This window comes from Carya illinoinensis, chromosome 12, assembly GCF_018687715.1.
Source record: "Carya illinoinensis cultivar Pawnee chromosome 12, C.illinoinensisPawnee_v1, whole genome shotgun sequence".
NCBI lineage: Eukaryota > Viridiplantae > Streptophyta > Magnoliopsida > Fagales > Juglandaceae > Carya > Carya illinoinensis.
The window spans coordinates 25,732,871-25,748,708 of NC_056763.1; the positions used below are offsets into that span (position 1 = coordinate 25,732,871).

At 34.8% G+C, this 15,838-nt stretch overlaps 2 protein-coding genes and 1 long non-coding RNA gene across 4 annotated transcripts; 2 read left to right on the forward strand and 1 right to left on the reverse strand.

Annotated features, from left to right (window-relative positions):
* Positions 1-432: 432 nt before the first annotated feature.
* On the reverse strand, positions 433-1,119 carry LOC122290395. 2 transcript variants are annotated; one of them, XR_006236378.1, is made up of 2 exons: positions 879-1,119; positions 433-738 (listed from the first exon to the last, which is right to left on the reverse strand). It is a non-coding gene; the product is annotated as an uncharacterized LOC122290395 (long non-coding RNA). The 2 variants fall into 2 exon arrangements; XR_006236379.1 differs by having other exon boundaries at positions 832-1,119.
* A 1,720-nt stretch (positions 1,120-2,839) lies between these two features.
* LOC122289744 (abscisic acid receptor PYL8-like) lies at positions 2,840-5,239 on the forward strand. The gene is made up of 3 exons (XM_043096989.1): positions 2,840-3,275; positions 3,593-3,808; positions 4,685-5,239. Exons 1-3 carry the CDS (start codon positions 3,129-3,131, stop codon positions 4,901-4,903), a joined length of 582 nt encoding a protein of 193 aa, XP_042952923.1. The 5' UTR covers positions 2,840-3,128; the 3' UTR covers positions 4,904-5,239.
* A 2,355-nt stretch (positions 5,240-7,594) lies between these two features.
* On the forward strand, positions 7,595-12,454 carry LOC122289743 (probable polygalacturonase). Its single transcript, XM_043096988.1, has 6 exons — positions 7,595-7,763; positions 7,852-8,528; positions 9,898-10,018; positions 10,494-10,668; positions 11,272-11,342; positions 11,709-12,454. The coding sequence occupies exons 2-6, from the start codon at positions 8,193-8,195 to the stop codon at positions 12,353-12,355; spliced, it is 1,350 nt and encodes a 449-aa protein (XP_042952922.1). The 5' UTR covers positions 7,595-7,763; positions 7,852-8,192; the 3' UTR covers positions 12,356-12,454.
* The last annotated feature ends 3,384 nt before the right edge of the window (positions 12,455-15,838 follow it).

Sequence of the window (15,838 nt, forward strand, 5' to 3'; positions counted from 1 at the left end):
TACCGTACCGTATCGGCCGGTACCGTACCAGCCACTGATCCGATACAAGTATTATACCTATTTCGTACAGGCCGATATTTTGGCCTGTACCTTCTTTTTTTTCATTTCTTCAAACTGTAAGCTTATTTTTTGACCCACAATTCAGACTAGACTATTTATAATTTATATATATATATATATTTATTCATATATAGACTATTATTTTAAAATATAATTTATATATATAATTTATTTATATATCAACTATCCTGAAACAGTACACGAAATAGTATCGGTATCAAAATATTTCGTTCCAGTACCTTGACCGGTACGATATTCAAAACTTTGGCTAGCAGTTGAATTAAACATCAGCTATTGAGCAGCAGTACCTAATATCATCAGAACTTATAATATTCCGAGGAAAGAAATGCAAGTCAAACAAACAAGCCCTCGTGGTCGAACTTTCAATTAAATTGTGCCTATTTTAGTAAATTCAAAAGTTGGTTACCTTACAATATAAGAAACAAGCTGCCTCCCCCCCGGAGTTGGGAGGAAGGGGCGCTGGGACATTTATGGCTAGTATGCATTCTAAGCGGAATATGGTAACTTTGATCAGAGTTAAAGTTAAGCAATGAATATCACGGGAAACACTTAAACAAATTTTCAGGTTTACACTCATCGGTAACCATGTCCTCCCTTGCGTTTTCGATTTCGGCTCTGGTCATATTTGAGAGCTATATCCATTCTCCAATTAAAAAACTGCACCGTTGCATATTTAAAAATCTAATTAATCATAAACATAACATGATAATCAGAATTAATCATGTAAAGGGAATAACAGATCAAATTAACCTCAACAAGGTACTAAACCCTAACCCCAGTGGAGGAAGAAGCATTACAATCAATATTGAGCGAAAGCTTGATAAAGCAGTTGAAGAAGTCGCAAAACGATGCTTGCGAAAGCCGATTCCAAGGGTAATCGGAGCCGATGGTCGTGACCGCAGGATCGGGGATGGAGTTTTAAAATGGCAGGAAGAGAAGAGGGAGAGTGGAAGTGAGTGAGTCTCCTTCGGCGGAAGAACCTGGGGACTTGGGCTGAACTTCTGTTAGATAATTGGGCCGAAGAGAGTTGCAAAGAGTCTCGATGAAAGAAAGCCCGAATGATGGAAAATATTCCCCACTCTCTACTTAAACAGTTAAACCCATTTTTTACTTTGACCGTTCGCTCTTTTCTCCTTCCATACTTACACTGCCACGTCATCTGCACTCCTACCGACATGCAACTCCACGTCAGTGCTCTAGCTATGCAGCTTGCAACTTTCCATCTCACTTTTGTCTCCCTGCATCCACTCCATTTTGTGAAATTGATCTCTATTCTATATAGTTACATTTATATATTTTATTGATATAATTAATTAAAATAATTATTTTATATTAAAATTATAGACAATCATGTTGAAAAAGTATGATAATTACTAGTGAATCTACAAGAAATAATAATAAAAATTAATAATAAAAATAAAAATTTAACGTAATTTGACGATGTGCCTACATCTATAAAAGAGAGAGGTGCAAAATTCATTATCTGTAAAGTAAAGTTACATAATGTATATTTATACTAATTCTAGACGTATGGATATATTTAAAAAAATTTACAAAAATACCCCCATATCCTAGATGCCATATCGCTCCATTCAGCTTTGCTCCGACATATACTTACTTTCACAATATAAACCATATATTTTAACAAATTAATTACATTAATAAAATATATCACATTATTAATAAAATGTATAAAAGAAAATAAAATCACAAAAATATTAGACATCAAATTTTTGCATAAGATTTCACTTTAACCTATCTTTCCTTATTTCTCATCCTTCTTACCTCACCCATCCCAATTTGACATCTCCACCTCCGTGGAGGGACTGATGGGTCGCGACTTCCCACTCGAGATTGGAGAGAACTTCCAATAATGTTGTCCTTGTGGTTGTCGTAGAACCTCAAAATTGGCGGCGCAATAATTTGGGTGATAGTCAATAAATAAGATTTTATTATAATTAGACCTCGTTTCTAAATTGAAATATTTACGTAATTTTTATGAATAATAGTTAAATAATTTAAATTAATATATTTTACTAAATTAAAAAAAATATTAAAAAAATTTAAATAGAAATATTATAAAATTAAAAAATTATAATATTATGTTTATCTTAAAGTTTGAAAAAATTGTATTATTTTTTATAATTATTTTAACATCTTAAAAAATTATAATGATTAGATAATGATTAAATAAGAAAGTTGAAGATTTAAAATTGAATATTAGTTTATATTTAAATAATGTTAAGAAGAAAATTATAAAAAATTTAAAATTTTTTTATCATCCCATCTCATTATTCAAACTCTTAAAGCCTTTAAATATATGCATGTGATTTTTATGAAAAATGCTATCCATATATTTCTTTTATTTATTCTTGAGCCAACATAAGAAGCTATTGTTTATTTTCAAAAAAATTCTTATTTCATTTCATTTTAATTATTATAATTTTTTTAAATTTTTATATAAAATAAAATAAAAATTCAACTTTTTAAAATTTTAATATAAAAATAAAATAAATAATTTAGTTTTTTTAAATTTTAATATAAAAATAATATAAAAATAATATATTTTAATAATATTTTATTTTACTTTTAAAACTTCGATCACGTCTACTCTTGTCTCTGCAAGCAAACGGGAATGGGCCTCCAATGCAGAGCGTTAAAGAGGCATCCGACTAGTAGTGGGGGCGCATGAGCGATCGTTTTTACATTTTAAGCCCAAGAATATCAAACAAATACTATTAAAATGAAGCGCATTCAAGAGTGCCATGTTTTCTTTTTTAATATTATCAGTCCGGCAAACGGGATTGGGTTGCCAAAGAGTGAGGCTCTGGACCTTTCGCTATTGGAGTTTCCAGTGGCGGTGCATTTTGGACGCTTCTGTCGACCTTCCTAATCCCATTTCTTGACAAACCATCCATTTTACGGCGATTTTCGAACGATTGGTTAAATCAACTGATCACCGGTTTCCGGTTAGATACAGTATTGATTCTTTTGGGGAGCTTCTTTTTTCTTTTTGTTCTTTTTCCCTCTAGTCACCGTGGTCCGTGATGGTGACCAATGACTATATCGCCACGAGCAGCAACGGGTACTGCAAGATGGAGGACGAGTACGTTAGGAGGCACCACCGGCACGAGATCAAAGAGCACCAGTGTAGCAAGTCCCTTGTCAAGCACATCAAAGCCCCAGTTCCTCTAGTAAGCTCCATTTCTTTTTATATAATATGTTAGTTTTATATCTTCTTGTTTTCCTCAAGGCCTTGTGATTTCACAAAGTCCCGCATGCAGATCCAAGATCATCGCCTTAGTTTGCATATTGTCATGGAAAGTTAGTGGATTTTATTTGTAAAAGAGAAATTAATCTTTAATTCAAAGGAATTGGAACTTTTTAATGATATTGTTTTTTGAGCAAAACAAGAACAACAAATTATAAAGTACTAGTTCTTGAAAGCCGAGAAGGAAGGATTGGATGATATTTGATACTTTGTGATTGATTGTCGGTGTTTGGGCCATAGGTTTGGTCTTTGGTGAGGCGATTCGATCAGCCGCAGAAGTACAAGCCGTTTATTAGCAGGTGCATTGTGCAGGGTGACCTTCAGATTGGGAGCGTTAGAGAGGTGAATGTTAAGTCGGGATTGCCAGCCACGACTAGCACCGAAAGATTGGAGCTTTTAGATGATGAGGAGCATATCTTTAGCATGAGGATCGTTGGAGGAGATCACAGACTGAAGGTATAAATTTGATCCTTTCTTTTCGTTAGAGAATCTTTCGGTCTATTGGTGAATCGGGTTGAGGTTCTTAAAATATAAATAAAGATTAAAGGTGGTTAAACTGTCGCTGTTTGTCCATAATTTTGGCGAGATTCAACTTTTTTTGTTGTACTTCTTTTTCGGTTGATGTCCTGGAATATGTGGGAGCATTGCGTGTTTACCCCACAAATTAGTTAGGTGATATTCAGGATACCCTGCTGTCTATTACTGCAAGGATAAAGGTTCAGAAATGCATAGTTCTGTCACAAGTGATTGAGAGATAAATTTGTGTGAACATCAAGCATCATCTTTTTCATTCCACTCTTTCAGACAGTATAAATAGCTTGAAGATCAGACCAGATTTGACTATTGGCGCTACTATAAGAAACGGCTGGGTTAAGATAGGCCTTTTGAACCATGAAATGGGGTTTTGCAGGATATTAAGAATAGGGGGGAAAGTGTAAGTAAGAAACTATATAATACTTGTAATCAGTTGTCAAAAGTTATAGCTAATAAATGCACTCATCCATGAAACAAGCCTCAAGATTGCCTCGTTTTCAATACAGTGGTATTTCTTTTCGTTTTGAGTATCAACAGGCTTTGAATTTTATATGCCTATCGTCCTCGAGCACCTCAACTGAACCCTATGTCTTTCATTTGTGCATGTGATGAATTTATGGCTTACGACCAAATCATGTTTTACTTATAACTTGTCCCATCTATTCAAACAAATTCATTTCCCCCCCTTTTTTTTTAATCTTATCTTATACATTCGTTGTGTGGTAGAACTATTAATGTTGGCATAGAACATTCATTTTAGTGCTCCAACCCTTTGCCCCTCTTTCCTCACCCTTGCAGAATTACTCTTCCGTCATTACCGTCCATCCAGAGATAATTGATGGGAGGCCAGGGACATTAGTGATTGAATCATTTGTGGTAGATGTTCCGGATGGGAATACCAGGGATGAAACTTGCTACTTTGTGGAGGCCCTTATCAAGTGCAACCTCAAGTCTCTGGCTGATGTCTCGGAGCGATTAGCTGTGCAAGACCGGACAGAACCAATTGATAGAATCTAAGGAGAGGGTTATAAATGTCATGAGCGAACAATGTGAGGTGTTGGATGTCTGAAGCCGAGTAGAGAGTTTGGTATTCTTGCGTTTTCTTCTTTCCACTGTAAAATAATCTCGGGATATCTCATGTCTATATTAGCTATTAATCAAGCTCATCATAGCCATCCAATTACCCGAAAGAACGCAAAAAAAAAATATCGGATTTCTTATGTTGTCACTTCTTTTTCTTGGTAAACCCTTCTATGGCTTTTCTTGGTTGACAATAACGGTGCCATGTATCGAACTTGGGATGTAAATATTTATGTTTGACAGGAAGGTGATGTTCATGTTCTTTGCTTTGCATTTTGTTTTGTTGAATAAGTTTGGTAGTTCTTGCTTTAAGTACATACTCGGGTAGATTTAGGAAGTAAGCATTCAGTGTATTAGTGGGTCCTCTTGCTCCTGCAATGTCTAGCCTTCTCAAACTCTACCTACCCTCCACATAACAGAAGCTTAATTTTATTTTTTGTTCCTCAATGTTTTTTTTCCTTTTCCTATACTACTACTTTCTTTCCATCTTCTGAGTATCGAATAGGGTAATCTTTTTTTTTTTTTTTTTTTTTTCCTTCTTCTTAATTTCATTTAACAGTGGAGCTGAGCAGCTGAGCTTCTACCCTGTATCAGATTGCGTGCCCTTGGTTGACTTTTTCCTACTTATAAAATAGTTTGTCAGATTTAGAGTTGTTAGTTTACAAATAATATGTTGGCATATTCTTACTATAAAACTTAGTCCAGTTGAGTTGTAAATATGTTGAGTAAAATCTAGGTTGCAATTGGAATAAAAAGTGCAAAGATTGTAAATTTGCAAGATCGGATGAGATCGATCAAGCCGGAGTAAATTGGTCATCACTTTTGAGGTATTATTGGTGTCGTCAGAAAATCTACAAATTCAAGTTTCTCAAGGATCTACAAATTCCAACATTTACAGAGTCAAAGAGAGCTCAACAATGTAACAACTAAAAAACTGGACAAAAAGCTCGCACAAGCAAAAATTTCGAGATTTACTTTTCATTAGAGTTTGGACTCTCTAAGTGGTCTATCTAAACCCAAGTATAAATAAAATAATATGCAGGACTTATAGGTTGTGAATAGAGGCCAGAGTTGTTGTTTTCATTGTATTTTTGAAAGAAAACCCTAAAGAGATCTATTGTGTATTGAAGATCGATCATCTCTTAATAAACAAACCTCTATCATATTGTGCTTTTATTTGAATGCTGTTGAGTCCATTGGTTTGGACGTGTTCATTGGCCGAAGGATTTTTGGAGCTACTTGGATGTAAAGACAGAGTATTGAGTTGGTGCTCATAGTAAAACTATAGAAAGACCAGTGGTCTAAAGCTACCACATTGCAGAGATCGAGTTGAATATTTGTGGTATTACAAGCTAGATATAGTTACTTTAAGAATATTGTAAGTGCTTCTAAATTAGTTATACTAAATTTAATTTATATAATAAGTTTTAAGTTATGATTTACAGTCAGAGTAATTTTAGATTTTGAATATATTCTTTAAATGAGTTTACATTTTGTTATCAAAATTGATATGTACCGATTATTTCTTATGATTTGATTGATTATTAATTTAAATAATCCGACAAATTAAAAAAATACACTATCCACCTCCTTCGATTAATTTTAAGACGTCAACCTATAATTTTTCAAGAGTATTTTAACAAGTTGGTTTCAAGTGAATATTTTGTTAATTAAATTTAAAATTAAAGCTTTGATGAGTCAAATGTCAGATTGGGATTGCTCTCTCTAGTAAATGGCGGCTTTAAAGACTCGATGATAAATGTCTCTGTAATCTGTGTAACCGTACCTTGTGCAGTGTTGCTTTGATCGGAACGACAAAAAGATCACGGTCGTCGTCTCGTGCTCCGACTTCTTCTTCTGTTTTACTTGATAATTCTTGGATCTATAACTCACATTTTTTGTCCTCTTTAACTCGATCCAATCTGCAACTTTTAATTTTTCTTATGAATTCTATAATTATGCCTGTTTTCTTTGATGGAGTGCTTTATATCCTAATCACAGAAAATAAATATTATATATATATATAATAGACACAAAAAAAAGTAAGTTTTACAACATTTATTATTATTCTAAAAAATCATATAAATATATATATATATATATATATATTATATTCGTGGTTGTCCATTGGGGAGTAAACCCTCATGTTACTACTCTAAAAAATGCTTTACATAAATCTATATTTTTCTCGCTCTAATTCAAGTTTTTATCCATCCAACCACATTTAGAAACATTTATTGTATGAGATTTAGATTTATCGTAATTCTTAAATTAAAGTAAAAGAGAGAGAGACATATGAAGTGGATTGCATAATATTTATTAATAAATAATTTAGTTCATTAAATATTTAATAAATATTGTGGTCTAATTATATATTTATTTCATTATAAGTACTTGAGTTGGAATATTTAATGAAAAGAATAAAGTTTTCTGATTAAACGAAACAGAAAACATCAATAAATTGTTCAACAAAACAATACTCAATTATCAAAATTACAATGTATTATGGTTTGTATTAAAACCATAGTAACCAAATAAAATGAATGATGCTGTTACAGCATATGCAGGTATCCGTTAGTCTTATTAATCACGGTATTAAAACCTTGGCCCACTCACTGCTTCAAGTACTCTCGGTGCGTAGCAGCTTCCTGCATTAGCGCAGTACTGCTCTGTCTCTGCTCTGCGCACTCGGAAGACAATCGCCGCTAGACGAAAGCTTTGTTATGAAAATCCGCTAATTAATTCCTTCGAAACTGCTCTCGGTTATCCGATGCTTCATCAGAGCTGAGTCTCACAGGTATTTCTCTCTCTCGCTCTAAATTTAGTTCCCGTTGCTGAAATAGTTGCTCAAATGCTTTTCTTGGTTCTTAACCATTTCTTTTCAGTTATTTAATGCAGATTAATCGCCATTAGCCTTTCGCTTGGAGCTTTCTCTTTGTACCATTTTCTGGATCTACCTTACATTTTCTTGAATATTCTGAACCAAATTTGAAGTAATTTTTGTATTTTTCTTCTTGTAATCACCACCGAATCACTTTTGGCTCTTTTTTTTTTTTTTTTTTTTCCTTCTCAAAGAAAATCTCTTTGTTCATTTCATTGCTCTCAAATTTATCTAAAGTACTTTTGTGGCTATTCTCTTTGGCTCTCTCCAACCACTTCCCTTAGAAAAACACAGAAAATCCACACCTCTGCTGATTTCCCTTTAAAAGATTTGAAAATTACGAAAATGCTTCGGTTTGTAGTCTCGATTTTGATCTGCTTCTCAACCATTGCCCCGTTTCTGAACTCCGTCGCGATTGCGGCACTGATATCGTGCTCCGGGATGGTACCGATGAATTATCGGAACGACAAGATATCTATAACAGACTTCGGGGGTGTCGGAGACGGACGGACGCTGAATACGAAGGCTTTTCGGGAGGCGATATATCGGATTCAGCACCTGAGGAGGAGAGGTGGCACGCTTCTTTACATACCTCCTGGGGTGTACTTAACAGGGAGCTTCAATCTCACTAGCCACATGACCCTCTACTTGGCGAAGGATGCAGTTATCAAAGCCACTCAGGTACCCTAGTCTCATTAGTCATTTTTTCACAAAATTTCAATAATTTGGCTCTAGCTGTAGTTAGCTTGAATGCCTGATTGCTATGATAAATCCACATTTGCTCCAAATTACTTTTACAACTTATTCTGATTGGCTTAATAATTTGCCGTTGTTACTAACATGTGGAGACCAATATCTCTTAGTATATGCTGGGAGTATATCTCACATTATTAATTATTACTGGCATGAATTTGTGTAATTTATTAACTGTCCAATAAATATAATGGGATCCGGTTTTCTGTCTCTCCCGTACCAACAAAAACTCTAGATCCAAATACATGTTTTGGAACGGGATTTAGAAGTTTAGGTTATTTGCTGCATTGCATGTTGAAAATTTGATTATGATGGCGATCGGGTTTTGATTGGCTTAGCCGGAATGATGGTGGAGAACTTTGGGGATTAGAAGATTTATATCAACAATGGAGGTGGTCCGGGCTTAAAAAGGAGAGGAATGTAGTGGGTCTGGTGTAGCATGTTGTGCACATGCATTTACAGTGGGAACGATTAATGTTGTTGGACAGCTGTGTCATGTGTGCATGGCTGGTGGGCTCGTCTTATTTGATAGTGTAAACATTAGCACATGTAGGATTTGAATACTTTCCATTCTTTTGGTTCCAACGTTAAAGGCTTGTTCATCATGTTATAAAGGCTGCCGGCCCAGCAATCATGCCACCCTAGCATAAATTTGGATTTTTATTTTTTCATATTTTTTTAACATTTAAATATTTTTAAAAAGTAAAAAAATATACAAATATACTAAAAGTCATTTTTTTAATCATTAAGTAAAAATAATAATAAAAAAAACTTAAATACATGAGCGATTAAAATGAAGAGACAAACTGTATACTAATATTTTCCTATTATAAAAGCATACCATAACGCTCACAAATCCTTGGTTAGAAATATCAAAACAAAAGCCTTATTTAATAATTATGGTACTTAACTTCCTGCTGGGATTAGGTAGTCCCCATATCAACTGCGGCTTTTACAGTTGGGGTCTTTTACAATCGGGTCAATTTCGTCTCTCGGATAGTAGAGCCAAGTAATGACTCACTTTCTCCACCTCAGTCCTTGAGGCTTGTGGCGTATTCCCGGGCCATATTAGGATGGGCCTAATTTGGTTGACTTTGACCTAATATTCCTAGTGATGGCACTCACAAATGTGACTTCCCGTTGGTTGAGTCATGCATTGCAATATTTCCCTTCTCCGATGAAGAAAGGGAAAGTTAAAAGAATTGAAGACCTTAGATGACTACTGCCTCAATTCTTGGCCCTTGCTTTAGTTAATTCTATGCTCTATTGAATTTTTCTTCCTTGCTTGATGATTCAGGATACTTGGAACTGGCCCTTAATTGCTCCTTTGCCATCTTATGGAAGAGGGAGGGAGCGCCCAGGAGGAAGATATATTAGCTTTATTCATGCAGATGGAGTTCATGATGTGGTAATCACCGGTGGGTATCAACAATTGTTTGCATCATTGCTTTAGGCAGCTTACAGCATAATTATAGATACCTTCTCCAATACCACTTAATAATAAATAATTAGAGATATCAAATAATGATAATAATGATAAGGATGGTGACGATGATGATAATCAGAGAACCTTTTCTCATGTACAAGATGCTGCATGTAAGAGAAGTTCACATATAAGTAGGTAGCTGGAAATATGTTTCCATGACATGTAATGTTTAGTTCGATAATTTGAGTGTATGTTGACTACTTTAAAAAAAAAAAATGTAGTCCTTGTATTGAATGGTTAATAAAGCACATGTTTATAATTAGTGGTTCGTTTGACATGTAATGATTGTAAATCTCAACCTAGAACTACATGTTTCAGTACCCGACGTCAAAAAAAATGTTTCAGTACCTAATTTTATGTCATATTTCATATTACAATGTTTCTCTGATTGTTTTTTTTTTTGGCAGGTGAGAATGGAACAATTGATGGCCAAGGAGATATCTGGTGGAACATGTGGAGGCAGAGAACTCTTCAATTTACTAGACCAAATCTGGTTGAATTTGTGAACTCCAAAAACATAATAATTTCTAGTGTGATTTTCCGCAATTCTCCATTTTGGAACATTCACCCTGTCTATTGCAGGTAAGCATTACAGTTATTTTGCAAGTTTTGTCTAAGGACCAGGCTGCCCCTCAGTTTATTTATTAATTTTATTTGTAAAGTATCTTTGAGAAATTGACGATGTGTAGCTCCACATTGTACATGGAACTATCTTATCAACTGGTGGGTAAAGCTGAGGCTCCATTAGTCTAATTTTAATTTTGAAGTCACTGGTCATAAGGATCTCTTCAAGTGTGACTGTGTACTTGAGTGCACATGTGTGTACATGCGCGCATGTGTGTATATATATTAAATTTTTTGTTCAGAATGATATAATTATATACTTGATTGGCATCTTTAAGTTTTATTGGGGGCTGCATGAGAGGCACAATAACCAATAATGGCTCTTAACTTCAGTGCACTCCAATAATTTAAGTTAGCAAATCCTTTTGGCACTTAAGATTTATAGCGATTTCACCAATAAATTCACCAGTTTTTCATTGGATTTACAATATGGTCATTGTTAAATTTTCATGTTTTCTCAGTCTTTTTTAATATTCCTCGCTACTTGCCTGGTACAAGTTGCAACCCAGGATTGGAGAAATAGAGCCATAACCTTATCTCGTACGTCTGCCTTTTTTGCAGCAATGTTGTTGTCCGCTATGTTACAATATTGGCTCCGCCTGACTCTCCCAACACTGATGGCATTGATCCAGGTACTGCTATTTTTAGTGCTTTATATGTAGTCCCGCCACCACTTATCAAAGAAATATGTAGTCTCTGCAGCCTATTCATTAATTTCTTCGTTCTTAAGATTTATATAGGCGCTGACTCTTCCTCTCACTTAAGATATCTGAACAGTCTGCAACAATATAGGGGTGGCGTACGGCTAAGATAGATAGGTCGGTTTAACCCCGAGTTAGACCCCAAAACTGTGTGCCCATTCTATTGATAGTGTTCCCCTTTGTTTCTTAAGCATCTATGGTGGAAATGACGATCAAATATTGCTGATACTTCAAATGAATGAATGTGTGATGTTCAATCATGTTTAATTCTGCACATCCTTACGAGTTATGATACAGATTCAAGCTCTCATGTCTGCATAGAGGACTCATACATATCAACCGGAGATGATCTTGTGTCTGTGAAGAGCGGGTGGGATGAATATGGAATTGGTTATGGTCGTCGTAGTTTTGACATCACAATCCGACGGATGGCAGGATCATCCCCATTTTCTGGAATTTCAGTAGGAAGTGAAACCTCTGGTGGGGTGGAAAAAGTGTTGGCAGAACACATAAACCTTTACAACATGGGAGTCGGCATCCATGTGAAGACGAACATCGGTAGGGGAGGGTTCATAAGAGATATTACAGTATCTGATGTGTACATGGAAATTGCTCAAAAGGGGATAAAGATTGCAGGCGATGTTGGCGACCACCCTGACGACAGATTCAACCCAAACGCTCTCCCGGTCGTGAAGGGAATCACTATTAAAAATGTTTGGGGTGTGAAGGTTCAGCAAGCGGGTTTAATACGAGGCCTGAGGAACTCCCCATTCACAGGGATTTGCCTCTCTAATATCAACCTTCTTGGCGCGCCACTGAGATGGTCGAGAAGTCCTTCATGGAAGTGCTCTGATGTGAGTGGAGCATCTCACCAAGTCAGTCCGTGGCCCTGTTCAGAGCTGTCCAGCTCCCATCCAACAAATTCGTGTTCCAGTCACCTCTGATATGTGTTTCTTTTAAGAGATGTATTAATTTCCGAATGAAAAACAAAGAATTGTTTCCCTACCATCTGCTATTCGAATTATATGCACCACTTGGGATTATATGGGGATTAATCAATATAGAAACAAGCAAAATTACTCCAATTATCAGTAATTAGTCCGTAGAAGACCAAAGTAGCAACCAGAAAAAAAGCACAGAATCGTATACATTTCGTAGTACAACTAGACGTTAACCATGCGTATAACGCTTCTACATCTCTTACGGATGCAACAAAGATTATTTACAAAGAAAAGACTCCCCCAAGAATATGTAGGATCACTCACATCTTCAAAACTGCATCAAAAACTGGCGAAACTTGTTCATAAATCCACCCTCGTGATCGTGTTGTCCCTCCATCTCTTCTCGCTCCACGGATCGGTGATGCCTCTTCTTCTTCTTCTTCATGTGCTCCCTTCCCTCCACGTCATCGTGCCCGTGGTGAAACCTGGGTCCCTCGTGGCCAAATTTGGCCCACCTCACCGGGATCTGACGCACCCCTCCCCGAGGCAACGGGCGATTCGAGCTCGAATACTTCTCGTCGGACAAGATCATATCGTCTCCATACGGAACGTCACGGCCATGGAAGCGCGGCTTCAGCTCGTGGATGTGGTGGTGGTGGTGGTGGTGGTGGCGGCGGAAATGGTGGCCGCGATGGAACGTCACCGGGAATGAATGCCTAGGGAAGTGGCGGTTGATCGGACGGAAACTGACCATTGTCAAATGGACGGAATCAGTTTCGGATTCTTTGGCGTCAGATCCGGGCAGTTTCGGATCGGTTTTCTTGGGTTTGAACTCGACCATGGTGGGGAGTTCAGACCCGTGTTTTTCGCTCGGCAGGAGGACGGTAGTTCTGGTCGTTGTTTTGGTGTCATGTTGGGGAAAGGTGAAGAAAACAGTCTTTGGCTCCTCGACGATGGCGTCGTTCTGAATCGGATCTGACGAAATACGGGCATGGCAGAGTGAAAACAAGAAGAAGCTAACGGTAACTGCGAAGACGAGCTTGGCCATTTCGTGGTTATCAGACATAAGGATGGAGCAGAGTAAGCGGAAATTGATCGAGGAACGATGTTAATATATGCAGGAGAGGGATGGATGGAGAGACTTTGAGTCGGGGCAGGTAGCTTTGGGCGGAGTCTTTGACTCTCGAGTCTCTTGACTGCGCGCAAAAGGCGGGCAGTAAACAAAAAGAGTGGACCCACCATGTGTAATTGTACGAGATGTTTGACTTTTTTATAAAACCTAGACGGTGTGTTCGAATTCACGTTCGGTGCATATTTTCTTTAAAAAAAAAAAAAAATTAAGGATAAGTATGTTGTTTAGACAGTCAGTTTTCTTTATGAAAAAATATAGTTGCAAGATAATTGTGTATTAATCTGTATATTAATATAATATGATTGATTAAAAAATAAATTTTATTAAAAATAATATTAATTTAAATTTTAAATATGAATAAATCAGTATTGATACATAGATTAGTGCATAACTATATTTATATGTAACAAAGCTCTTTCTTTTTTCTAATGGAAAATAAATACTTTGAAAATGTAACTGAAGTAGCATGCCTCATCGTAAAAAATCACATTATTATTATTATTATTATTATTTAAGACTTAAGTCTTGTTTATTTTTACAATATATCTCATCTCATTTAATTATTATATTTTTATTAAATTTTTATATAAAATAAAATAAACAATTCAATTTTTTTAAATTTTAAAATAATAATAATATTTTATTCAATTTTTAACTTTTATCTCAACTCAAATATGAAAACAAACGAGGCCTTAATTAATTATTAATAATACCATATTTTATAATGAGATGAATAGCATTTTGAGTAATATTAGATACAACATAAGTTACGCATACTTTCTTTACAAAGTAGTGGAGCTCACTAATAAAAAATAAATTTTTTTCATGAAGTTATCCCATTTATCATTTTTTCAAAAGGAGTCCATGTGTAACTTGTATACCTTAAGATTGTACAGATCATTTCTCCAATATTTTATATCATATTTGTAGATTAGTAAATATATTATTTGTGTTATAAACATGAGTTTAACAAAATGAGTTTTAAATAAAGAGGGATATAGATATTTACATGATTTGATATAAAAGCCTACATCTACTGACCGTTCAAGGGTGAAATATACTACGTTTAGTGACTTTATAATTTCTCATTACCTCTAAATAAAAGATGTCATTTGTGTAGAAATATGAAGAGAAATGATTGAAAGAGTGTAGAGAAGTGCCAAGTTTGTTTAGATCCCCTTCTTTTAAATGGTCATTCCTCCTTTGGAGTAGCTTTACATCACTCTATTATTTTCTATGTTAAAAATCTTATGTATAGTTATTTTTACGTATTTTTTATACACTTTATTAATGTGATTGAGTGTGTTATTTTTTTAATATAAAATAATCGTTTTGACCAATTAATCAATAGAGTGTGCAAAAAATATATAAAATTAACTTTACGTAATAGAACTCTATATATATTAGTCAACATTTTTTTAACTTGTCATTTATGAATGTATAATTTTACAGATGGATGTTGAAGTAATATCTTATCAATTAGGTTTTGCATTTGAAAACAGAAAAGCCTCCCTTGCTCACAAGTCGTCAGCGCCAAAATCTATTCAAATAAGGAAGTATCCGGGCTTATCTGCGCATTGGATATGAAGCATAGTTGGGCTATCATTGGGCCTTCCATTTGCAAAACATATATACACAAATAATAGCCCACAATCCGACTTTAGAAATTAAATTTTATTTAACTACATAATTCAGATCAAATGAAATAAAATATTTTGTTAAAAATTAAATAAAATATTATTATAATATAATTTTGTAATATTACTTTTTTTTATATTTGAAAAAATTAAATTATTTATTATATTTTATATATAAATTTATAAAAATTATAATGATTAGATGAGATAATTTAGATATCTAAACCAACCTTAATGTCTCGCTTTAAAACTCTTATCATGATCTTTATACCTGGTCAAATTTATCACATCAACTTATGGTCTTCTAATTTGAATGAAAAGTTCTATTTATCATTTTCTATTCCGCACACTAACACGTGGTTTATTATTTAGAATTGAGTAGACGATTCTACTACTCTTAGGCATCCCAATAATTCTTGGCATGAAAATATTTTGACAAACAACATAAATGGTTTGTGAAGGATCCTCACAATAGTTGACTTGGCTTAGTAAGCGGGGGATTCAACCCATTTAATAATGTGAGCAAGCCTTATAGCATTTGTCTAGTTATATATGTACCTTATAAATTATTTCCTTAGTTTTATCTAAAAGAACCCTACCTCATGTTGACCTTGCTTATTCCTAGTCCCAAAACTCTTCAAAATGACATTGATTTGTAATCTGAGACCCTTACTTGACTAGTTAAGAACTTAATGGGAATTAGGTATGGTTTACATG